The 24,706-nt window shown below is 38.0% G+C and overlaps 1 protein-coding gene across 3 annotated transcripts in view; it reads left to right on the top strand.

Moving 5' to 3' along the window:
• Positions 1-24,706, top strand: part of ZNF277 (zinc finger protein 277) — a 54,293-nt gene that overhangs the window by 15,215 nt on the left and 14,372 nt on the right. For 2 of the 3 annotated variants that reach the window (XM_026085808.1, XM_026085809.1), the window contains exons 2-6: positions 5,951-6,152; positions 9,352-9,440; positions 10,518-10,600; positions 22,102-22,193; positions 23,738-23,848. In XM_026085808.1, the coding sequence (XP_025941593.1) occupies positions 5,951-6,152; positions 9,352-9,440; positions 10,518-10,600; positions 22,102-22,193; positions 23,738-23,848 (577 nt within the window). The remainder of the gene's footprint in view (positions 1-5,950; positions 6,153-9,351; positions 9,441-10,517; positions 10,601-22,101; positions 22,194-23,737; positions 23,849-24,706) is intronic. The other variant, XM_026085810.1, reaches the window with a different exon arrangement.

The raw sequence follows: 24,706 nt of genomic DNA, 5'->3' as shown, positions 1-24,706 counted from the left end.
AGTTTCAAGTTCTACTAATCTCCTCATAATATTAACCAGCTGTATTAATGTGATAATAAACCAGGCTTGCTGGTAATGAATTGATTCATTCAACTACTGGATTTAATTAGAAAGACACTTAACATTCCAGCAGATGTTCTTATTTTGTTTCATTATCCTTGTGTTACCAACAGTGGGCTTATAAATATATACTGTACATGTCTATATTTACATAATATACTCTTCAACGTAAAGCTTTGTTGTTGTGCCATAAACTGCAAAATGACATGAAACCTATAAATATCCAAGTCTTAAGCCAATTTGCATGAATTTCCCTCTTGCCCTTTAATTTCTCAGAATATACTAAGTCTTGAGTTTTCAGTTGTATTCTTCATTTCATAATAAATAGCTAGTGGCAAAAATGCTTAATCTTTGTAAAAGGGACTACATTTCTTCTTTCCTGGATAAAAGCTCTAGTTACTGGACTTATGTCATCTTCTCTCTTTCTGGTCTCAAGCTTCAAGGGTATAAGTGCCTCTCTTTTCAGCATTCCCTGCAGATTATTTTAGGGAGTTCCTCCTTCTGCTTGCTGAATGCCTTTTTGAGGTATTTGCCTCTCCTTGAGCTCTGGCACTTGAATCAAGGCCCAGAGCCAAGACATGTGAGTTAGGAATTGAAATGTTGAAGTTATTTTTTTGTGGATTTGGACCATAGTACCTCCACTGTTTAGTTAGAGAATCTAATTTATGCACCAATGTTAAACTTGTCCTCAGGTCTAGACAGAGTACCTATTTCAGATGTGCAACCAAAAAGAGTTGAGCACAACAGTTCTTACTGTATTTAGTGAGTTACGTATGCCTATACAGAGAACAGTATGTTTTGTGTACTCAAGCAACAGTGCTGAATGTTCTTGTTAGGAAACACAATGATATAATCTTAGTGTTTTGTTTTCTTTTGTGTGTAATGCTTTTAAAGAAATCTTGTACTCTCTACAAGGCATAAGCATGGTGGTGAAATAACACAAGACAGCTGAATCTGTTAACCAGTTTTGCATCCTGAAAAGAAGAAAGTCTTATTTCACCTCATTGCTTCTAGTTGTACCTTCTGTCTTCTTAGCTCGCTCATGCGCTTACCAGACTTTTCTGTGAGCATATTCAACATTACAGACCAAAAAGAAAGAAGTGAATAGTTCTGTCTGGTTATAGAATAGAATCAACTCATCAAAGGATTTGGCAAGCATACGAGCCAGCACAAGCTAAAGAGCAATAGTGGATGCCTAGGAGTGGGGAGGATAAGGGGGAGAAAGACAGGAGAACAAGACATCCCTTCACATCTTGATGGTAGCAATCTGTTAAACTGGCTAAACAATCTCCTGTAACTTTGCCTTTCACAACTGAGCTTTGAAGGCCAGAATCCTTCCTTACTTTTCTTTCTGTTATTCAGATCTATTGTATTGGCCATAAAATTACACGGTATATTGCTTTTGTTAATAGCATGTGTGGTTGCGCAGGTAGAGTACATTGCCTGAACTGCAACAGTCTGTATCATAACTATATGGGTATAATGTTTCCTTAATGTGCAAACTAATGTTAGTTTTGAGCTGAGAGCAGTTATATTTGAAGCAAAAATGTTCCAGTTAAGGACAATGATGCCACTTCAAGCCTATTGCTTTATTAACTCTAAAGATTAGCTAGTCTGTATTATAACAGCACTTAAGATTAAAATAAAGCCAAATGATTTCTTTAACAGACAGCCTTTTTTCATGTTCTTTTATTACTGTTATAATGGTGTAGCGGTCCCATCCAGAGATGAGGATACCATTATACTGGGTATCAGATGTGTGCCTATACCAAAAAGTATTGCCTGTTCCAGTTTCGAGAGCAATTTGTGTGATCCAACTCATTTTTCTATACCATCTTATTGTCCGATGTCCTTGAAGTATTCATTTGATTTTTCCCCTGAAAGATTGGGTACACTTTTTAGTCTTCATTTTCAAAGAATATACTCCTCTAGTCTCTTTTTTCTACTAATTTACATTTTTTAGCTCTGAATTAGATGTAAAAACTACAGTTTTATCTGCCATGTTAAAGGTTGAACAAGCACAGTGACAGCTGTCGGCTGTTAATTCTGTTGATGAGAGAGGGGTTTTCTTAGTTCGTGAGTTTAGGTGGACTTTCTGTGAAGTCTCTGGGATATCTACTTGCATGACAGTCGTGCTGTATTTCCTCTATGCAGAGGAGAAAAACTCGCTGCTGAAAGGATAATTTGGCAGAAACTTAACAGAGAGTCTTACAGGGATCTGTTCTCTTAGGGAACTAAGTCCTGTGCTGTTCACCATAGGCACAAATAGCTAGGAAAGGAGATTAGGTGATAAATGTTGCTGTTAATGTAAAACTTTTTCCAAGTAGTAAGCAGTAGGACTAACTGAAGTATTGCAAAATAATCTCATGATATTTGATTGAACTGGACAATAAAAATGATATTCAAGGTTAACAAATGCAAAATAATGTGCTTGGGAGCGAACACAGAGAATATGTCCACTGTAATGTATGCTAATATCTAATTTCGAAATTTTTTGAGATTTTGAAATCACCAAAGATAGTTCAATGGTTAAGAATAGTACAAAAAGCAACAAGCTGCTAGAAATAAAAAAGGAATAGAGAAGAGATTGAGGAAAAACTGCTAGTTTAGGAATCCATTTCCTTCCACTCCTGTAGAGTTCTAGATCTCTCCTTCACATTTTAAAAAGGGTGGAATAGAACTAGAAAAGAATTGAGCAAGGACAAAAAGGCATGAATGACAGTTAGGAGAAAGTGAAACATTGCTACAGGTCTTCATAGGTGTTAAAAGACAGACAATTTCAAAAAGTGTTGAAACAAATCCATGAAAGAAAAACCCATAAAATACTGTTAAACAGAGGTACAGGTATAGCCTGTAACGCAAAGTCTCAACCCTCAAATTTCTGGAAGGCTATGCAATTTGTCTGGTAACTGTTTGTTTGCCCTATTTTTATACTCTTCCCTAGGTTTTTACTTCTTGTCGCTGTCACACAGAGTACTGTACTAGATGGATGTTTAATCTGACCCTGTGCAGTTATTCTTGTGACAATAAACCTTAAGAGAAAGCTTGCTGCTTTTCCCTGATTTTCAAGTGTCTCTATATGTGGAAGTCCTGGTGGAGTCTGAGAACTTGATCAGAGTGTTTCTATTTCCCTGTTAGCCCTCAGCTGTGTTCTACAGTTCAACAGCTTTCTTCAGTACCTGTGACCACTGTGCTCCAAATATAGCAGTAAAAATTAGCTGCTTTTGCAGAGATTTCAATAATATGCCTAGCTTTATTTGTACTATCTTGATGTTTGTGTTATGTGCTAATCCATTAAGTTCTGTGCTAAAGGCTGTACATCTTTGTTCAGCTCTGAGCATTCATCCTCTTGTTCAGTGTTTTTTGCAGCAGATGAGAACAAGGATGTTTTCATGGTTTCTTTTTTCCCCTCACCTCCTCCTTTAAGTGCCTTTATAATAAATTGCATAAGCTTCTTCAGGTGCTACCCTGTAGTCTATATTTAAATTATTCTCTTTTAGTATTATCTGCTCTCTTTGGGCATCAAAAAGTTCTCCACCCCTGTTTATTCCTCTCTGCAGCTCACCACTAAACTTAAAGATTAACAGCTCCGTCTTTAACCTTTTCTTCAAGTCCAAACAATTGCTACTTCCAAGTATTCCTGCTAAATAACTGTGTCAGCTCCTTGTTGTGAATAGCACTTCCTGCCATATACCCCTGTCTTCTGAAAGTTGGTTTGTTGAGTCAGATAGGCATTTGCTTATTAGGACTTCTAAGTGTTTAAATAGGTCATTGCAAGAGACTTAAACCAAAAATGAACAAAAAGCAGTCTAGCTGCTCACTGGGCACAGCTGAACTGGCTGACAGACTATCTTCTTAGTTGTCTTGGCATCAGTGAGAGTCGGCAATTGCAGAGGAAATTAAGTTGCTCTATTTTTCTCTGTAAACATGTTTTAATGATTCTTCAGGCTGTAAACAAATACTAACTATAGGAATTCACAGACCTAAAATCTTGCAGGTAAAATCAGTTTTGCTTAGGAGTGCTGATCTTTTCATGAGAAATGCTATATCACTTAGTGTAGCAGCTGCTGTTCTTAAAATAGAAAAAAATGGAACAATTTATACATATCCCAGTTTGATAAAGAAATACTTGGGGGAAGGGAATAAGCTGAAGTGCAGGTAAAACTAGGAGAGAAAAAATGTTAGCTTGTCAGTAGCAGTTGTACTGCTGCAGGTAAAGCTATGCTCCATGGTAGCGCAGCTACCATTTCTCTGTGCTGTTTAGTTGTGTCAGATAAACTGAATTCAGTGTAACCTGGCCATCAGTCTTCAGCCAAGTCACTGCCTTTCTAGGAAGTTTTAATTTTTCACATGTCATGAGTAGAAACCTTAACAGTTTTGTAGGGTTGGGTTTTTGTTCCATGAGCAGCGTGGAACTAATGAAGCCTATGGTTTTGTTTCCTACAGTTTTCTACCCTTTTCCTCCTGTGGCCCCCAATAACTCCAGCTTACCCTCTGCCCCTACAACGTCCCTGCTGAGCATCAGTCAGCACATGCTGTGGCTGCCCTGGAGCACAGTGTGCGCAAACTGGCTGGCCAGCTGCTGGTGAACGGTGTGTGCTAGGGACAGCAGAGCCCTCGTCCCACCTCTGCACCTCTTCCTTTACCTAGAGGACAATTTGTCACAGAATTTTCAGGAATTTCCCAGGTCGATCTCTGATACTTTAGCCCTGCTTTGGTTATTCCAAAGTCTTGGCAGCGTGCATGAGGGAGAGAACGTAGTTCCTTTAGCTTATTTTCCTAGAAGAAAAAGCTAAATGGTTACGACTTTTTAAATTATTTTTCACATTTTCCATGTGGGCAAGTTACCAGATTTAGCATATCTAATTAATTAATAAATTTTTATATATATATATATGAATTTTGTAGGGCAAGAATTGTTACACATTGATTCTTCTAGCTGATAAATATTGTTAATGCATTATGCTAATTCATGCCAGTAGAAGAGCTTATGAATTTACACTGCTGCAGTTTAAATGGTGGGGAGGACACATACCCCAGATCAATCTTTTTATTTGGGTAAGGGAGAAGAGGCAATGCTACTGCAGTACTGTGCGTTCCATCCAGTCATTGAACTTCAGACACCAATGAACCTGGAGAACATCAGTTAGTGACTCATCTCTTCATGCTGTTATATGTGTGAATAATGTATGGCCTGGCTCTAGTACAGGATAGTGCAAACAAGGGCTATTAACCTTTCCATACAGGGCAGCCCTGGCCCCTCCTCATTACGTGTACGGTTAGGAAGTGCTTTGGTAGGCCTAGGTTTTCACGTAACAGTAATCCTTGGCAAGAATAGCCTTTTCCTTTGTCACAGAACAGTAAGAAAGATCCTAATGGGAAAAAGACAAATCAAATACATACAGCCCATTAAAAGTCAGAAAATGATAGAGTACTGTGCAATAAATAAGGTAAGTCCGCGTAGAAAACAGTCTGTCCTATTCAGTCTAATGCCTTGCTGATAGTGTGAAGAATGTGACATAGACAAGCTTCATTTACATCAGCCAGTAGACTAGGTAGCTAAAGGAAGAAAAATAGGCTTCTCATCACTAAACTTCCTGTCGTAATAAGCAGTGCACTTTTACTGTCTGATAAGCTTTGACTTGATGTCAGCTGGGAATTTCACTTGGAGCAGATACTCAAGTACTAGCCTGTTCTAACTTCACACAGTTCTTTTGGAAATAGTGCAATTAACTGGCTTCCAAACATTTGTTGGTAGAGGCATCCATGCAACAAAACCAAGACCAAAAAACCTACTTTCCCAGGTTTTACCTATACTGCCTAAAAGTACTCTGAGTGATGCAGATTTTCTCTCTTAATCAAATTTAATTATTCTTTTTATTTATCTTAGATACAGAGTGTATTTTGGAGCCTCTCTCTCTGCCAGAAAGTCCAGGTGGTGTTGCTGCTGTAGAAAGCTCCCCATATGTGCCTTGCATTTTCTGCAAAGAATGCTATCTCTTAGCAGAACAAAACCAACTACTCCTGAAGCACATGATTATTGAACACAAGCTTGTCATAGCAGATGTGAAATTGGTTGCAGATTTTCAAAGGTAAGGGTTTTTAGGGTTTAAATATGGTATATATGTGTGCAAATATTATAAAAAGCTTTAGAAACCCAGGGATTGTCTTTTTTAAATACTTATTTTGAAGCTGTTTGTTTTGGGAGGATTTTTTTGATGTTCTTTTTGTTGTTGGATTGTAAGGTTGGTTTCTCCTCACTCCCCCAAGATGTTGCTAGGATCAGGAGAGTTGATAATTGGGATACAGGACAATTCATGTGTTAGAAATTGTCATATCATAGTGACTTTTCAGATCCTGTTGTTATTCAACAACTTCTGTAGAATCTAGAGAGCTGTTTATTTAATAACACACATTCTAGACAATCAACTCTTCCAATTATTGGTTTTATTCTTAAAGGCAAGACTATTTCTACTGCTGTGTAACTTCCTAAAGCTCTGTGTTGTAAGCAGAAACTCTTCAGTACATGAACTCTCACTTTCTGGTATAAAATTCATTTACGCTACCTTAAGGATGCCAGTATTTCCCTACAGAAATCATGTTTAATCCCTAGCTATAATTTACAGTACTGTGATCTACATGTAACTGTGACTCCTTCCACAGCTGTGTCATTGATCATCTCAGCAGAGTCACACCTGGCTTTCTCTCTCTTAACTTCCTCCAGTAGCTGGCACAGGCCCAGCTGGCTTGTAATTCCAGCACTTGCTTGGCATTCTGTTTTCGCGCACAACAATGTATGGTCCAGTCATGAGGCTAGATGGTACCTACCAATTTGTCGATAGTTCTGTTGCAGTGTTTAAACTTTAGCTGCCTAATTTATTGACTAAATGGCATTTTCTGGTAGGTCTTCTGTGATTAGATACTCAGCCAAAGCCAATAACTTGTGTTTGACTATCAAGATGCAAAAATGAAAGATTAAGATGAAATTTGGCAAGTGTAAGCCCTATAAACCCTTATTCAGAAGTGTGAGCTTAACACTGCTTAAAATTGAAAATGGACACTTGTTTTTTGTTTGCTTTTATGCTGAAAGCAGGCAGAGCAAGAATGCAATGTTCTCTGGGATAATGCTAGTTTCCTCAGATAAATAAAGGGATCAGAACTGCTCAGTAATGGAATGGCAGTTAACTGTGCTTGGGGGATTATCCTGGGTTAAAAGAAATGTATTTTAAAATCACTTTTTCAAGAAAATGTCCATTTAGATTCTTTTTGCTGCTAATGCAATTGGAAAGTAGCTAAATCTTAAAGTAGGTGGCTCCAGGATGTGAAATGGTGGAGCTGTAACCCTGAGGTGTACCTTCTCTTAATTGCAGTACTGAATATCGGTAGAATAGTCTAGTACTGCATACAAAAAAGCAAGTATAATCTGAGATGTTAAACAGGAGAGTGGGGCATAAAAATACAGAGAAATAACTACAAATAAAAATAAATATTTTTATACTCAGCAATGAGTTACTTTCAGTCTTGGGCATTACATTGCTTGACAGAACTACAAGAACTGAGAATCTAACAGAGAGCAATGCTAATGATTAGTCATGTTTTATAATGTTCCTATGAGGAAAAGCTAACAAATTTGCTTTGTTTAGCTTGGAAAAATATATTGGGTCTAGGGGGAAGGGGAGGAAGTAAGGGAAATAATCTTCCACTCTGTGAATGACTGATATAAAGAGGACACTGATCACTTGTTCTCTGTCCCTGGTAGTATGACAAGGAGTTGGCTTCATATGAGCATTGACTATTTGGGTTAAATCTTATGATATGAAATTCTCTAACAATAAGCTTCATGGCACAGACGTTAAGGTCAGGTAAGATTTTGTCTGAATGATGTTCAGTGCTATTTCAGTGCAGGGGACAGACTAAATGACATCTTGAAATCCCTTCATTTTCATGTTTATGTCTGAAAAACTCAGGGAAGACTTATCCTGGAAGACTTGTTTTTCTGTGTAACAGCAAAACTATTTCATTGTGTACTGAGCAGTGGAACGGGCAGGGAAAAAAGCAAAATGCTCACCTCTCACTTTTAGACGTCTAATGATGCCTCTGAATGCACTTCAGCCATTCATGCTGGCATTAATGTGCTTAGCTGTCTGCTGTGCTAGAGGTTAACCCTCTCTGTGTCAGAGTTAGCAGAGACAAACGTGCTGATTCCTTGGCTGCTTTAATTAAAACTCTCATAAATTAAGATAAATCATAGATAGAGGTAGTATGAACCACTGCAGGATGTGACAGCTGTGGGAAGTAAACTGTCAGATTGTGCCAGTGTGAACAGCTACAACTGTTTAGAAATTTTCTCATAATAATGGTGTCTGAATTTTTATGCTTTTTTTTCCTAAGTTGATGGCATATCAATACAAAGCAGTCTTTGAGTAGTTGGGCTTTATCTTACCAAATCTTACATGATTGATATTATGCACGAGTCATGGATGTAAGGATAACCATGCATTTAAGCATTTGCAGAATTTTTTGTGGTAAGATTCTGAATAATTAGCACAAGGGCTGCTTGGTTCCCTTCATGTATAATTGTAAGTGATGGTTTCTTCTTGATTAGACAGTAGCTTCTAGTTCAGTGGGACCCTAAGCTCGGTTGGGAGTCTGTCAATGCTTCTATAGTACAAGCATTGTACAAGCTTGTTTTTTAAACAGCTGTAGTCAATGGATTAAACTTTCAAGATGTATTTAGGGCCATCCTTATTCTGTCTGCTAGCCCACCTCCAGATGTTTGAGGATTTCATTTTTCTGTCTTTCTAGTTGTCTGCCAAGCTACAGTTTTCAGTGTAGTTCCACAGGAGACCTGCCAAAACCTGGCTTTTGACAAGTTTGTGTTTTTACTGAGTTTTAGTTTCTTGTCTGCATCTTGCAGAACACCGAGCACAATATTTTGGGAATCGGAGAGTGCCCTGTAGCATATCTGTTCAGTAAAGATGCATCTGAGTGGCATTTCTGTCTAAAGACGTGAATAGGTCACATTGTTTATGTAGAACTTAATGCAAATCTTTCTTACTTAAATCTTCACTTATTTTGGCAGGGTAGCTGAACCTTGTTTTAATGAAGCTGAATAAATTTAGTGAACTGGAAAACCAGATTAAAGGAGGAAAAAACAGACAGGGATTAAAAAAAAAACAAACTCAAGCACTCTAAGAATTCAAAGGATGAAAAAAATGAGAGCCGATCAACTGTTTATTAAACTTTCTGATGTTCCCTCCTTTATTAATTCTCCTCCCCTCTTTTTTAAAGATACATCTTGTATTGGAAGAAGAGGTTCACAGAGCAGCCCATCACAGATTTTTGTAGTGTGATAAGAACAAATTCCGAAGCTCCATTAGGTAAGTAAGTACGCTGCTTATCTACTCTCCATTGGTCAGATCATGTAATAATTTATGGCATATACTGCTGCTTTGATCCAGCTAAGTGTGAAGTAATCTGACACTAGGCCAGAAAACCGCAGAAGTCATGTTTAACTGTTAACCACATGTTTAAATTTACCTTTTCAATAGGATTGTACTTCAACATGTACTTCAGCACTATACTGAGTGAGGATGAACTCTAGTACATACTTAAATGGTCTGGTGAATTGAGGCCACATTGTAAGTCAAGACCTAGAAGCAGTGCTGCTCCACATCATGGCTAAGGAAGCTTTGGTACCCACTGCATAATAAGTGGTGACAGTTTTTCCAGAAATGTGGAGAAGCATTCCTAGTGAACTGTCTTTCCAATGTCACCCTGACCCCCACCCCACTCATGCTACTACTTCTGGACAATGGGGCCGCAACCACTATTCCTTTCCCCTGTCATTATGCTTACCACTGCCCCAAGAATATTAGGAGAAAACGTCTTCATGTTAAGAGTAAGAAGACTGCAGTTGTCTGGGCTCCGACACAAGACCAAAGACTGTACTTCACAATTCTGCTGCTTTGGCACGATATGACTACTAACTGTTCCTTGGTAAAATAACTTAAAAATCCCACATGCAATATAGAATTAAAGCTCATTTGATGTTTCTTTCATGCTGATTTTAAACTGTGACCAATATCAATGATTAAAATTGCTTTGATGGCCCCAGAAAACCCAACATAAAAGAGACTAAAGGTGGAGGGGGGAAATCTATGCTATATTTTTGTCTTTGTACTGTGATATAAATGATGTAAATACAATTCAGTTTAAGATCAGAAGCATATGTGTAATTACTGACAAAGGCTTATAAATATTGTGTAAAAATATGTGTATAAAAATACTTAAATATGTTTCATTAAATTATGAAAATAAAATAACTGATTTTTAAAGGTAAAAAAATCGTCTCATATTCTTAAAGCACCCTGAAGGTTTAGCAAATTATATGCCTCAAATATTCAAAGCAGCTGCAACTTTCCTTCCCTCACCCTCACTTCCTAATCTCTTAACAGAAGAACAGGACAATTATTTTCTTCTATGTGATGTTTTACCAGAAGACAGATTACTTAGAGAACAGCTTCAGCAAAAGAGACTGGTAAGGAATTACTTATATTGTGTCAGTGTTTTTGAGGTAGGCAGTCCCATAGTATAACATATGGAAATTTACTGGGCATTTTAAAATTAAAGCATTTTATGTTAAATTGCAAAATTTGGATTTTTTTTTTTTTAGCTCATTTCCATAGCTGCTACTTAAACATGCACAAACTCCTTGTTTATAGATTTTTCCTTGGAATAAATTTACAGGTTGTATGTCAGTGCTCCACACGAGTGGAAAATATGCCCAGAGCATGAAAAAAGCTGAGTGTGCTAAATATCTTTCTTCTTGCAAGAATCTGCAGTGCATTGGCACACTTTCTTTTGTGTAATAAAATACATGCAGGGAAATTAGCAAAATAAAACTCAGTGTGAGGTTCTGTGAAATGGGAAGGTGATACTTATTTACAAAATCTTTTAGCAAGTTGATTTTATGCATTCACACTCTCTCACTCATTCACACTCGCATACTCACAAGCACCAAGATGCATGTGCAAAGGAGGTCTGGCTGGGGTCATTTTTGTGAGATACAAAGGACAAGAAGTTCCAGCTGTTGAGTCTTCATCACATTTCTGGGGTTCTTCTTGGCTAATGATGACAAGCTAGTATTTTGGACAGATCTCTCATACCTTTTAGGAGTCATTGGTTCTTATGGGGTGGTCTTTTGCCTTAGACTTTTGCTGACCTCAGCTTCCATAAATCTTAGGCCAGGTTGCTGTCCGTCATATTTTTTTCTTGTTTGCAATGTATGTTTGAAATACACATCTGTAGTCTGTTTTGCTGTTGGACTAACTCAGAAATGAATGTTTTGTGATATGTAGCAGTCCTGTTGTCACCCTCAGTGTTAGGATGGGTCTTCTGCTGAAGAATGAACTGTACTGCAGTCTTCAAGTGCAGGCCTTTTGGTCTTGACATAAAATGTTCCTCAGTTTACTTCTGAAACTGGATTGCTGGGAATGGTATCCTTCTCAACATAGGCCTTTTAAGCCTTTGTTCTGTTTATTCTGTTCTTCATTGATACTAAACTTAATGTTTCTGTTACAAGTCTCTACATACACAGCATGCAACTGAAAAAGACCTTAAAACATAAGCCTTCAGAATGATAGAAGATGCTTACAAAAATCAATTCCTTCTAGGGCTAGTCCCCAAGAAAACTGGGATTGTCAGGCAGAATCCATTTGGTCCAAATACCCTGTGAATGCTCTTTTAATTTGCTGGTTGAAGTACTGTCTGCAGCCTGCCACACTCTACTAGTGAATCCTCAGAAACTGTGGAATGTACAAGCCTTGCAGTGCTATCCATAGTATCCTAACTCTCGCAAAGAATTGTGGTAGCTCTGCCACTGAGGCATTCTCATGGAGTTGGAGTTGCCACAGCTGAAATCTCCATTCCCGTGTAGGTCCTTTGGATTGGCACGGACTAAGAAAAAAGCAGCTGATGCACTCATGCCTAGCACGCTTCTATTCCAATTCATCATAAGAGCAATCCTGGATCAGTAAAAAAGGTTCACCTAGATCAATATCTGATCCTCGAGAGCAGCAAAGTGTCTATGGTATATTTTTTACCCTTTTCTGAACTGATAGGTCAGAACTGAAAGAATTTGAACTAATTCTTTCTCAGAATATTTTCCCAGTTCCAGCGATCGGCAGCTCAAGAATTTCCTGAGTCAACAACATTGTACCTGTATTTATTAACACAACCAATTTTTCTTTTGTCAACCTCCTTTCACTCCCTGAACCTGCATAAACTCCTAGTATCCATAGCTTCCCTTAGCAATGAGTTGCACAGCTCACCACACATTGTGAAAGAACTATCTCTTTGGTACTTTTGAATCTGTCACTTCATACCTGGCTAGTTTGCTTATTAGAAGAGGTAGTGAACAATTGTTCCTTAATCATCTTATCCACACTTTTCATGATTTTCATACCTTACATCATGTCTTCCCTCAGTCATATCTTCCAGGCTGAAGATGCTGTCTATTTAATGGTTCTTCATTGTTCATCATTACAGCACTCTTCTGTACCTTTTCCAGTTTACTACAATCCCTTTGAGGTTATCAAGGACATCCTGAATATTGCACATGGGCATGCAGTGTCCTAATGAGTTTCTTTTCCCAAACATATATAATGCTGTTTGTGACTTTGAGGTGGGGGGAAAGAGGGTCATTATGGGACACACAACTAATGTTTTCATAGCACTGTCTATTTTAATAGTAACTCCTGGCTGCTGCACACTGGACTGTACTTTCTCTTTTTTAAAGGGCATGTATTTCTGTTTTTGCGGTGTTTTGCACTATACAGCCCTATTCCATCTAGGCCTTCTCTCCACTGCCTGTGTCCAGGGAGTGCAGATTCTGTTGATAGCTGAGTCACCCCATCTGCTCTGGAAATAGATGTTTCCTCAAATTTAGAATGGAGTGCAGGATTTAGCCTAAAGGAAGTGTTGTTTTTGTTTACAGAGTAATTAAGTTTGAAAAAAGATGCATTCTTGTTTATGGGGGTGAAATAACCTTTGTTATTAACACTGTTTTAAATATCAGAATTGTATCTCCAGTTTTTACAGAAGGATTTTGTGAAATTGAGCTGCGGTTGTAGTTGGGGCCAATGGAATCATGGCTTTAGTTACAGCAATAAAGTCTGTTTAGTTTTTCACTTCCTTTTGCTGCAGTCTGAGTGTTGACTTGCAAGTTAAATAGCTATTTTGCTTTGCAAAGTCTTTTACCTCCAGACAAGTCCAGCAATTAAGAGTAAGCTGGCAAGTGGGCTCATGTGAGTTGTACAGAATAAAGACCAGAACTATACTACTTCTGCTGATTTTTCTGCAGCCTCTGAATCCTGACTGCTGTCTCCAACAGCATGCCTAAACAAGGACAAATGTTATCTTTAAAATGTGCTAGCTAATGCATTTCATTTAGCAGTTTTGAAACTCTAGTTTATGAGTATTTCAGGCTGTTTGCAACAAAGGACCTAACCAAGGTGAATGCTGTGTAGAGACATTATGGTGACTGTGATGTATTGAGCGAGAGCAAGGAATGAGCCTGAACTAGGCTAGAGTGCACAGCTTGTTGAAGCAGCTGACAAGGCTATGTAATACCAAGCAGATACAGTCTTCTGGAAAAACAGTCTTGACAAAGAATTAGTGGTTGCGAATATCAGCGGTGGAACCAGGCAAGGAAGTCCTGGAGGCAAATCTCAAGATACTAGGAGAGGCAGTGTCAGTATCAGCCACTTAGGCTTATCTTTAAGCTTTTTCTAAGAAAAAAAAGGGGGAGAGGGGCAAAAAAAATAAACCTTCCATATTTTTTTGAAAATAAACACATCCCACCATGACACTGCTCTTGTCTTGCTATCATGTTTACAGCCATTCTCCTATCATGTGACTGGTAGTTTTAAGTGAATAGGCTGCAGATCCTCTCATTAAATCCACCCTGAAGAAGAGTATTTGTAAAAACAGGAAGAAAGTTGAAGGGATGTTTAGAGCACTCAGCTATACAAGTTTCCCAGGTATACCAGGTTACCATTCCCAGGATTAGATGAGTTTGAATGATCCCCAGTTTGTCTCAAATATATGCAAAGCTGAAGCTATGCACTGAGAGGCATCAAGATGCTAGTCTGAATTGGTATAATGCAACACTTAAAGTGGTTACAGAACAGGTAATAATACTAGCATGTTAATACTTCCACATCTGAAATTCAATAGGTACTTCTTTCAAACCATTACAGCCATCCCAGTTAGTCATTTCTGCTTTACAGTTAGAACCCAAGCTCTGCAGACCAGACTGCAGTCTAGGATAAGGCACGGAAAAAACCTTCTTCATATTCCTAAGAGGCATCTTGCCATACAACACAACAGTCAGGAGAACTCCTGAGCCTCAGAGGTTTCACAATAAACTTGTAACACCCATACTACAATCCTGAGACTCTTGCCAAGTTATTGTAGTGCCAGTTAAGTTGCAGTTCTGTCTTTGTACTCCGGCATCATACTCAGTTTACCATAGGATCTATGGTTCAGCAGATTATCCAGGTTTTTCCCCTTCTTATATCCTGTCCCCACCACCACCACCATTTTCTCCCCAGTTTCCTGTTTTTCCAGTAGGTCACAGCTCTTATTTCTCTCTGGGTTTTTGTTGCTGTCCTTTCAAACCTAGTATAAAGGTCTCCTCGCTTAGCTGACAAACATGTCCTAATGTGCTCTTTCCATTCTTTGTCAGATGGACTCACTGCTAGCCTTTGTTTCCCCATCCAAAGGATGGTGTTCCTAAATGCTCTCCAGTACCTGTTGATTTATGCCTGTGCCTTGATCTCAGCCAAAAGGATTCAGAAAGACAACACCCATTCCCTTTCAGACTTCATTCTCATTCCCAGGGCTTTGTGGTAACTTCTTATCTGAATGTCAGGAATGCCCAGTTGGTTGATCAGCCTGTATCAGATGAACTGGAGTCATCTGAATTTCATCACCAGATGGGCAGCATGTCTTGGATGGTAGTAGGTCACAGACCGTTGCTTTCCACTTCTCTCTTTCCCAAAGATGGGTCTCTACTGCCATCCTCCTTCATTTCTTAGTGACTTGTCTTTGACATGCAGTTCAGTGTGCCTGGGCAGTGGGGGTCTATTTTTGAGTTCCAGAACTATGTATTTTCAAGCTCACTGGATGAGAAGGAAAAGTGCACAAAGTAACCAGCAAACACATATATCTCAGATGGTGTGACAGTTGGCTTCAAAGGGGTTTAGTGTTCTCCAGGCTGGGTGTCCTGTCTTGATGGAACTGTTGTTTATCCATGCATCTTACAGCTAAGCTGTTTCCTGAAGGGCATCTCCAGCAGGCATCTCTGCCAGTATTAGAGAAAAGGTACTCTCCATGAGCTAATGTTGAAGAGGACTTGATAACGATTACAGAATTGGAAGATTTTTTTTCTGAACTCAGAAGGCAGGAGAGCTCTTTTTGAAGTGGGAGAAGTGAACACTGAGTAATGAGAGAAGCTGCATACAGAGGTTAGGAGACAGGCTATTGCTATATGGCTAGGACTGCAGGTCTTCAGAGGTATGAAGTCTCTGATAGCATGTTTTTTTATAAATATTTTTCCCACTTAGCAGCTACAAGCACAATCTAAAGCTCGTCAGACAGTCTTTGAGGAAACTGTAGACACAAAGACAAATTTAATTCTCATACTCTAAAGCTAGTTTATCCTAGTGATGTATATAACTATCAAATAATGTACTTGGCCAGTTTTTAGAGACTGTAGTGCATCTCAGGTCTCACCAAGATTAGCCTTTGTCTCAGTATACTGTGCTGGGTTTTTTTCATTAGCAGTAAAACCTATCAGCAGCTTCTTATTGTGATCTATCTGTGTGTTCTTTTGTTTTTTAAACCAGAATCTGTTTCACTTGGTTCCTTTGCTTACAGCGATAGCTAGTTTCTCTGAGCGCTCAGCAGGGAAATGTAACTCTTATTTAAATTGGAAGAAACTAGAACTAAAGATGCACACTGTGTGTGTCTCTAACCAATATTACTCAGATCCAAATTTACACCTACCTTGCTATCTCTGGTAGTAACTTATTTCCCAGGCAGACAGGCAGATTTCAGTAGTATTGATGAATTGGGTATCGTAGCAGAAATGTAGCCTGTGAATGTGAATTTTTCAGAGTGGTGAGTACATTGTGCTCAGTGCACTAGGACTCTGCTGATTCAAATGTTTGAGATCTTCACACTATAGCAGTCATGAAGTTTTCTCTTCAAAGAAATATCTTTAGGCAAATTACCTCCCCAAAGGGTATAACATGGTTATAAAAAGCATTTATTGGAACTGTTCTCAAGTGATAATTTGTATGATATACTGTATTTCTAGTCTTTTGCCTAGAGAGAATTAAGAGTGTAGAACCGGAAAGGGCAAGACAGATGCCAGCAAGAGTTCTCAAACTACAGGATGCTCTTGCCCCAATCCAGCCCAGTATGCATGCGTAAAGCTGAGACTATTGGTGTACTTAAGTCTTTGGACCAGAGACTTTGGACTTTGCCTTTGCAAGGCTTATAGCATTTTTTTTTTTTGGTCCTGAGCATCTTAAAAAAAAAAAAAAGAGAGACATATACTGCCATTATCTCCATTTTGCAGACTGAAGTGCAGAATCCAGTCCTCCACTTCGCAAATGGGTTGCTGCACTGAGGAATAAGTTCAGGTCTCCTGGCAGTCACAAATTCACTGCATGATCTTGTCCCAGATTGCATTGTATAGTCTGCCTGTATTTTAGATCTGGAGAAGTACTTTCTACCTGAAGTTCTTATCTCTTAGAAGGGCTGTGATCCTTGAAAAGAGGAAGGGTTTGGAGAAAGAGGTAAAATTTTTTGTCAAACCAACTAATGTAGTTGGAAAAAAATAGGCAAACTTTTGGACCACCAGTTTTTTCTTCAGGTTGAAAGCAAAAGCAGCAGAACTTGTTTTGAGTACTGGCTGTGAATGGTTGTTTTGTATAACTGATTAAAGCTATGAATTTAAATAGCTAAATAAATTATTTGTGAGGGGCTTGTTAATAAAGGGCGTTATGATAAGAAAGCAGTGAGAGAGCAATAAAGTAAGACAATTTAGCACCTGGGGTACAGTGTCTGTTGGAGGGAGGATTAGCAGGAATTATAATATGGGAAAAGTCTAATATGCCGTAAAACAACTGTCCTAAGTCCATGACTTTTAGCATCCAATGGAGTCAATTCTATGTCTTACCTTTTGAAGGTATTTTGTCTTGAATGTCTTTTGAACTAAAGACAAGAGACAAAGTAATTGTTCAGGGAAAAGTATATCCTAGCTGTAAATGTGCATTTTTCATCCTTTACAGATTATCAGTGTGAATTCTTTCTGATAAACAGTGCTTATATAGTTTCACTTCAAATTTCCAGGACAGTTCTGGGGGCATTAGAGGAAGCGTATTTTTTTCTTTGAGATGTGCATGTGTAATATTTATGGAGACTGGAGTGATTTTATTCAAAAGTCACAGCGAAAATCTGAAGAGCACTTTGGATGATGGAAATGATCTTTTCTGATTTAACTATTCCTAGTCTTTTTGTGGGTCAGATCTCCTATATTTAAGTAGCATTAAGAAGGTCTGTCACTCAAGTCTGTTATTGTCATTGTTGCTTTTTTTTCCCCAGCTGTATAGAACTATATAGAGCTATGTCATTTGCAATAGGAAAAGTTATTTAAGCACTTCTGGAAAAAAGCTGATAATTTCTTCCAAAATATTGCTTCCAAAGAGAGCAACAGACATATTTTTTGACTCCACCTTGTATTGCCACCTCACAAGAGAAAGTGTGAACTCCTCACAACCTTATACTGAGCATCATGAAAGTGTGTGTCATATTTCTAGACTCCAAATTGCAAATTGTCTTGCAAATGATCAAATTGTTTTTGTATTATCAGTTTAGTGTGCTGGTGTATTTAAAGATGATCATCCTGGTATAAGCACTTGCACATCTTTACCATGGCTTTTTGTTTTATTAGTTAAAGCACAGCACAGATGTTAGCTTGTAATCTGGTTTAATTTTTATGGTAAATCAGTGACATAAGAGAGTTTATAACTCAGAGCTACTGAAGAACTTTTTCCAGACAGATAAAGGGAAAAAATTAATTTGAATTTATTGAGTATATTAAGTTCTCCTGACAGGCAACTGTCAATTTTTGTTGCATGTAAGTATGATCAGAAATACAGAGCTTCCATTTGCCGTGTTTGAAGTGATCAAGCACTGATGTTCTATAGAATTTTCCTAAAGCTGTTCTGGAGGAGACTGATAACTACCTCAGTCATCTACTGCTTAATTGTCCTAGGCTCTGCATAAACATTTGCTTCCAAGAACATGTCATCTGAAAGTACTTATCTTTGAGAATGCATGGGTGATCTCATAAGCCTTACTTGTTTTGTGGAACGAAGAATTTAGACTGAAAGCATCTATAATTTAAGTTGTGTTTTATATCAGCGTGGGTATCTGTTCTGTCAGTGATTCTGTCTTGCAGCTTCTTTGTCAGTCTGCAGTAAAGTAATGGAATTTTTTTTATCAAACCATACAATATGGCAGTAAGATTGAAGGAGAAATAGTTGACAGAACTTTTAACTAAAGGCAAAAAGAGATGAGAGTGGGGAATTATTCAACAGACAGTATTTGGGGCAAGTACTCACTGAACAGGTCTATTTGGACAAATCTCCAGGCCTGAAACTTGGGACAAAAACCAAAACCCATCTTTTTTTAACTAGAGAATCCTAGTTTTCTGAGCTGAAACTCTGAACTTTTCATAACTAAAGATTAATGTGTTGAACTTCAAATCTAAAAGGAAATATTTGCTTATTTTTTATATTATTTTATGTTTCTATGCTTTGGGTCAAAATTGCTTGATTTTCTCTTGTTTAGGATATGCACCTTAAAAAAACTTGAATATTTTTGCCTGCTTCCACTTAATTTCTATTGGAAGACATGTTGGACATGTTGGTCCACCATGTGGACTGACATTGCATCATTTAATACTGTGTATTTTTGAAGAGGATGTGGTGTTTCCATAAGCATTCTGTGTTGTAAAGACCTTGCCATTTGACTGATGGTCTTGGTATCAGTATTGTAAATTAATTGCCTGAAATCAAACTGCAGCATTTGATTCACTTACTGTTGTAGTATTTTGGATTACCTTTCCTGTCTGTGCTCAATTCTTGTATTCATTATGGAAAAAGAAAACTAATGCATGTTTATTTCGTGATGTGTTTGCTTTTGCCTCCAATAACTTTGCCCTATTGTTCTCAGTCACTTTGATATGACACACAATCCTCAAAAAGTTTTGGAAAATCCTCTGGTCTGAAATGTTTGGTTTTTTTTTTTAATATCAAGCATGGATTAATGCTAACAGTCCAACAATTGGAACAGTTTGGAAACTGATGCAGGTGTTAAAGTAAATTATGCCTTTCCTGCCTCATAACTTGAGTTCAAACTTGGCTTCCATCACCAGCTGAAAGTCTCCACTCAGAAAAATCACAAAGGCTTTATGCAGCTTGGTATAATTGCTGTTCTCCCTTCAGAGACTCAGAAATGGGATGGAAATAGAGGATGTCTGGGAATGTTTGTAGGGAAAAAGAATAGAGCTCTCACTTTCACTGTGCTTGACTTGAGCCAGTGCTTTTAATACCTCACCTGTACAAATATCAAATTTGCTTGCTGCTTTGAAAAGTACCTTCTAGCAATAAGTGATGGAAACAAATGATAAAAAGAGTGTCTAAGCTGAAAAATATTTTTAAAACTTTGTTGAGTAAATTGATACAACAGTGGTGCTGTGTTAGTCTGGCCTCTCAGCTGCCAAACATGCCCACATAGGGGAAAACAAGAAGGCTGATAGAGTACAGTAGCACGAGCACTGTCTCACTGAAAGATATGGTATGAATCTTATTTCCCCTCAGGCTTAGCTGGGAATAGCAGTTAGCCAGGGCTTTAATAAGTAGTTTGTGTGAGGTGGGAATCTGGAGTTATGCAGCCAAGCATCAAATGTTACAGAACACTTTTTTTTCCCTGATGATAGAGTGCAAAAAGAGAGCTATTTTGGAATATTGTTCACAGGAGGTGGGGCTTTCAACCCTTGCTTTATTCATCTTTAAGTTGTATATGGTATCTTTTGATTTCATTTTTGATTTTCTGGTATATTTTACAAATTATGTAAACTGCATGCAGATGCTTTCAAATTTAAGGTGAGCCAAATAGCATGTGACATGCCACTGAGTGGAGAAAGGTGACACCTAATGAAAGCCACAATATAAGCCCCAATTCTTATGGATGTGCCATGGGATGTTTATTACTCATGTAGAGCAGTCAGATATTCTTATTTAATTGCATATCTGCTGAAAAGCTCTTACAAGCTGGTTTATGCTCCATTTATGTATTCCAGGAGTCAGCCCTGAGAAATCTGAATCTATATTTCAGTTAGTTAACATTTTTGTGTAACACAGCAGGACACTGAAAGGTATGGTCTGGGATTTCAGTAGGCACTGTTACACATGACTCCAAAATAAAATGTACACCTTCTGATATAAAAAGCAAAAAAAAAAACAACCCAGAAATGGAGTGTGCATTTCATTTTCAGGGTGACAGAATCTTAGCTGGTGTGCAATAGCTACAACTCCCAATTTTTTTGGTTGAATATGGGCCCTAAAGCACAGTGCACTCTTCTCCTACAACAGCTATTGGCCTTAAGCTACATTTAATTCAGGTGAGGCATATTACTTTGTTCTCCAGCAGGCATCCCCCTGCTCTCGCTGTCCTTTGCTGAATACAGCATTCTGCTCTCGAAGAAAAGAAGCTGATAGCACATTTATTAGCCCAACATCAGCCTCCTTCACATCTCTCGATGGGATGTGGTGAGGTAGGCTGACTTGCATAGACAGGCCTAGTCCCAGCCCATCCAGACACATTTGGGCCTGTAATGACAGTAGCTCAAGGGAATTTTTCTTTCTTCTTTTTTTTCACCTTTTTTTTTCTTTTCTACCTTCTATGGAGTTCACCCAACAGGCATAGCTGAATGTGAGCTTACATGTAGACTATAGACAAGTTTGGGCTTTAATCCACACAAAAGGGTACTAAAGACCTATTTGGTCTTGGTAGGTCAGAAACAGAAAGCTCCACTGTTCCAGGCTCTAAGCAGATAAATCCATTGAGAAAATCCCCTAAAAATTTCACTCAGAATCCCAAATGGTAGAGAGCAGACAGCAGCACCTCTGTGTTACACAGAAAATAAATGCTTTACAAGTTATCAGTACTTAAAACACAAGTACAGAGAGAGTAGTGCACTGTTAGGCTGAAAATGTGCTAAGTTTTAATCCAAACACTGACTCTCCCATTCCCCAAATAGTTATGGCCTTTCCATCTGAAGTGTATAGTAACTCCACAGTGTAACAACACTCCTGCTGTTACAGCACCAGAAAAAGTCACTTATTGTATCATTTTGTTAGGAAAATTGTGATCCAGCATTTTAAAATTTCTAGCCTGTTGCTCTAAGTTAAACCAGGTGAGTGGCAAAGACAGCTCTTCCTTTTCAGTGAGTTTTTTACGTCCCATAGCTCCTTGCAGAAACTGCCACCCCTTTTGTCATCTGTCAGACATATTATGAGAAAGTCTTCTGGATTACCTGTGATTAGATATTTAGAATTGTGTGTGTAATTCCATTGGGCTCTATGTGGTTATCCACAAACTTGCTCACTTGTAACAGAGTTAAATCTGCACATAAGCAGAAACAATAAACTGGTATGTTCAATAAAAAATCATTTAAATAATTGAGTAAAATCTTACTGTGGACTCTATTTCTTTCCATGCAACTTGTGTAATACTAGAATTTTTCAAGCTTCATTGGAGCACATAGTGCAATTGATTTGTGACAGCTGCATATTTTAATTTTGTATAGTTATTGTTATCAGTAAGGATAATGAGGTATAATAAGCCTGAAGTTATGTATTTGTTTTTTAATTGAACAATTGTATCTGTTTCTTTTTATAGAGAGAAATTCTGGAACAGCAACAGCAGGAGAGATATGACACAAGTTTTCATGGCATGTGTATGTTTTGTGATCAAGAATTCACAGGAAATAGGTTTGTATATTGACTGTTCACTTATATTTTTTCGATCTGCTCACCTTCTTTGTTTATGGTTTAAAGCGTCATCAAAGCAGTTAGTGAGTAATGCGCTAAGACTCAGAATTGTTTTAGGGTATAGTCTAAATATTTCTTGGAACTGCAATGTCATTTTGAATAGTCGCCCTCCCACCTTTCAATCCTTTAATTTTTTCAGTACAACTTTGTATAACTGCATATTAAGCGGAACTGGGAACTGAACCATTCTAAAGAGAGTCATTTTTTTGGCAATTGTTCTGGGGGCAAGGAGAGCAGCTTAAGCCAGTATGACTGCTCAGAGATACATCCATGCAGTTACATACTTTCCTGTTCAAATTTACACTAGTTTGGCAGGACTTAAGGATTGAATGAAAAACAGGAGAGGAAAATTAGAATGAGAATGGAGTGCTTTGCAGCATCAGTCGAATGTGAGAGGGAGTTGCATTCAAATCCTTGCTCCAATGAAAATTTGTTCATACCCATTAAAACAGTCTCAGCTGGAGAGACCAAGTCTTATCCCTGAATGCTTGACTATGGCTAGTTCTGGTACTCTAGAGAGGTAGAAGAACCCGGGGTCAAGTCCCTGCAGGTCATCCACATTTTGGGTGAGTGTCCTGTTCCCTTTACTGCCTGGTGTAGGAAAGGACATGTCATTTAGTCCCCAAATAATTTCGTCCTCTGATTACTCTTGGGACTGAGAGATTGAAAATCCAACTAGGACTGTGGTGTAACCAAGGCTCAGCTATGTAAATGCTTGGATGTCTCTTTAGTGCCCAGTAGCAGAAGCTTAGGCATATCATATTGATATGTTAGGCACCAAAGGAATTTAGAGTGATGAGAGCAGAGACTTGAGAATCTTAGTGGCAGTTATGTGCGTGATTTACTTTCAGGATTTGCTCCACAGTATATATAAAATTGGGTAACAAGCTCTTTAAAGCCCCTCTGTGCTGTGGGAGAAGCTGGATATAGGAAAATAAACCATTTTAACATCTATTGGTAAAGTAACTTATTTGAACATCTATTATGTTTGTTCTTGAATGCTTTGAGTCCTCTTTATGTTGCTAGTGCTGTGTGAAACGATGTTGAGTAAAAGCATATCAGACCCAAGAATTTGTTTTGTTAACCAGCATAGAGAAAACTGAAAAATGGCCTTTTAGAATGATTCTCAAGACAGTTATTTGAAATCTGTGGCTTGCTTATTTGAGTTAATAAATGAGCTGTGCTAACAGTGAGAGTCAAAATAAAATTACATTGTAGTTTTCATCTAAAGGCTTATATTGTATTTCATGCATGTTGATTAAGCAATTGAAGTGTCACTGCACATTCAGTAGGGCTGAGATTGAAAACTTACTATTTCGGTGTAGTTGCATCCTTTTTCTAGCAGTGGCTATAACGCTGTTATTGTTTACTTAATGTTGGCTTGTATACATTTTTAAAGCAATTAGTGTAGTTTGAGTCACTAATTGAATAATTCTTGTATGTACTCAAAAATACCTAATGTTCTATTTGAATGTTTTTTGTAGATCTGTCCTTCTCAATCATATGGCAAGAGAGCATGCTTTTAACATTGGGCTGCCAGATAACATTGTGAATTGCTATGAATTTTTGTCTGTATTACAGAATAAGCTTGACAAGTAAGTTATGGACTTAAGTCATGTTTCCTTTAACCTTGGAAGTAAGCTGAGTTAAAATTAATTCAGCATTCATGAGTAATTAAGAACAAACTATAAGTGAATGTGAGTTTTGTGTGTTTAATCTTAGAAGGCTTTTCTTTGATTTCTTGAAAGCTAATTCATAACACTTTGTAGTATGTGTTCTCTGGAATAATGGAGTCAGGTGCGATGCTTCAGTTATTATGCATTGCATAGTTTCCATTGACATCAATAATGTCCCATCATTGCTGGAGTCTGTTCTTTCTGACTGTAACCATCTTTTTGCTAAATGTCTCTTTCATCACTTAAAGTAGAGTTCTTACACCAATCTCCTTTTGTCTCTCTCTGTATCAATAACATGTGCCCTAGCTATTCCTGCTGGCCCCCATACATGGTTCCTCATCCATCCAAACTGCTTAGGATGCTTTGTATAAGAAAGAGCTTCCAGTCTCCTTCTGATGTTTCTGCTGCATCCCCCTGGTTTAGACCTGGCTTCTTAGTCCCTCTTTGGTTTGTTGCATGTCAGTCAGCCTTCTGCAAACAGTTAACAGACAACATAAACTCTTCATGTGGCTCTCTGTGTTTTCTCCCAAGCATTCTAAATGTAAAAACATTCCCACTTACTTGCAAACTGACAGTTTGCTCTATGATACCCTGTCTAGTAGCAGGCTTTTTGGTGTATATAAGGAATTTCTGTCTTATTGAAAGCAAAGCTTCTGTCTTCTTACTAAATGCACAATTGTTGAGTTTATCTGGAATGCAAATAGTGAGAAATCAGATAACTGAACCTAGCTACATAAAGAATGTATTGAATAGCTAAATCTTTAGAAAATCATTAAT

This window comes from Apteryx rowi, unplaced genomic scaffold (assembly GCF_003343035.1).
Source record: "Apteryx rowi isolate R43461 unplaced genomic scaffold, aptRow1 scaffold_677, whole genome shotgun sequence".
Taxonomy (NCBI): Eukaryota; Metazoa; Chordata; class Aves; order Apterygiformes; family Apterygidae; genus Apteryx; species Apteryx rowi.
The sequence above is the reverse complement of the archived record's forward strand: the minus strand, read 5'-3'. Positions and strand labels throughout refer to the sequence as shown.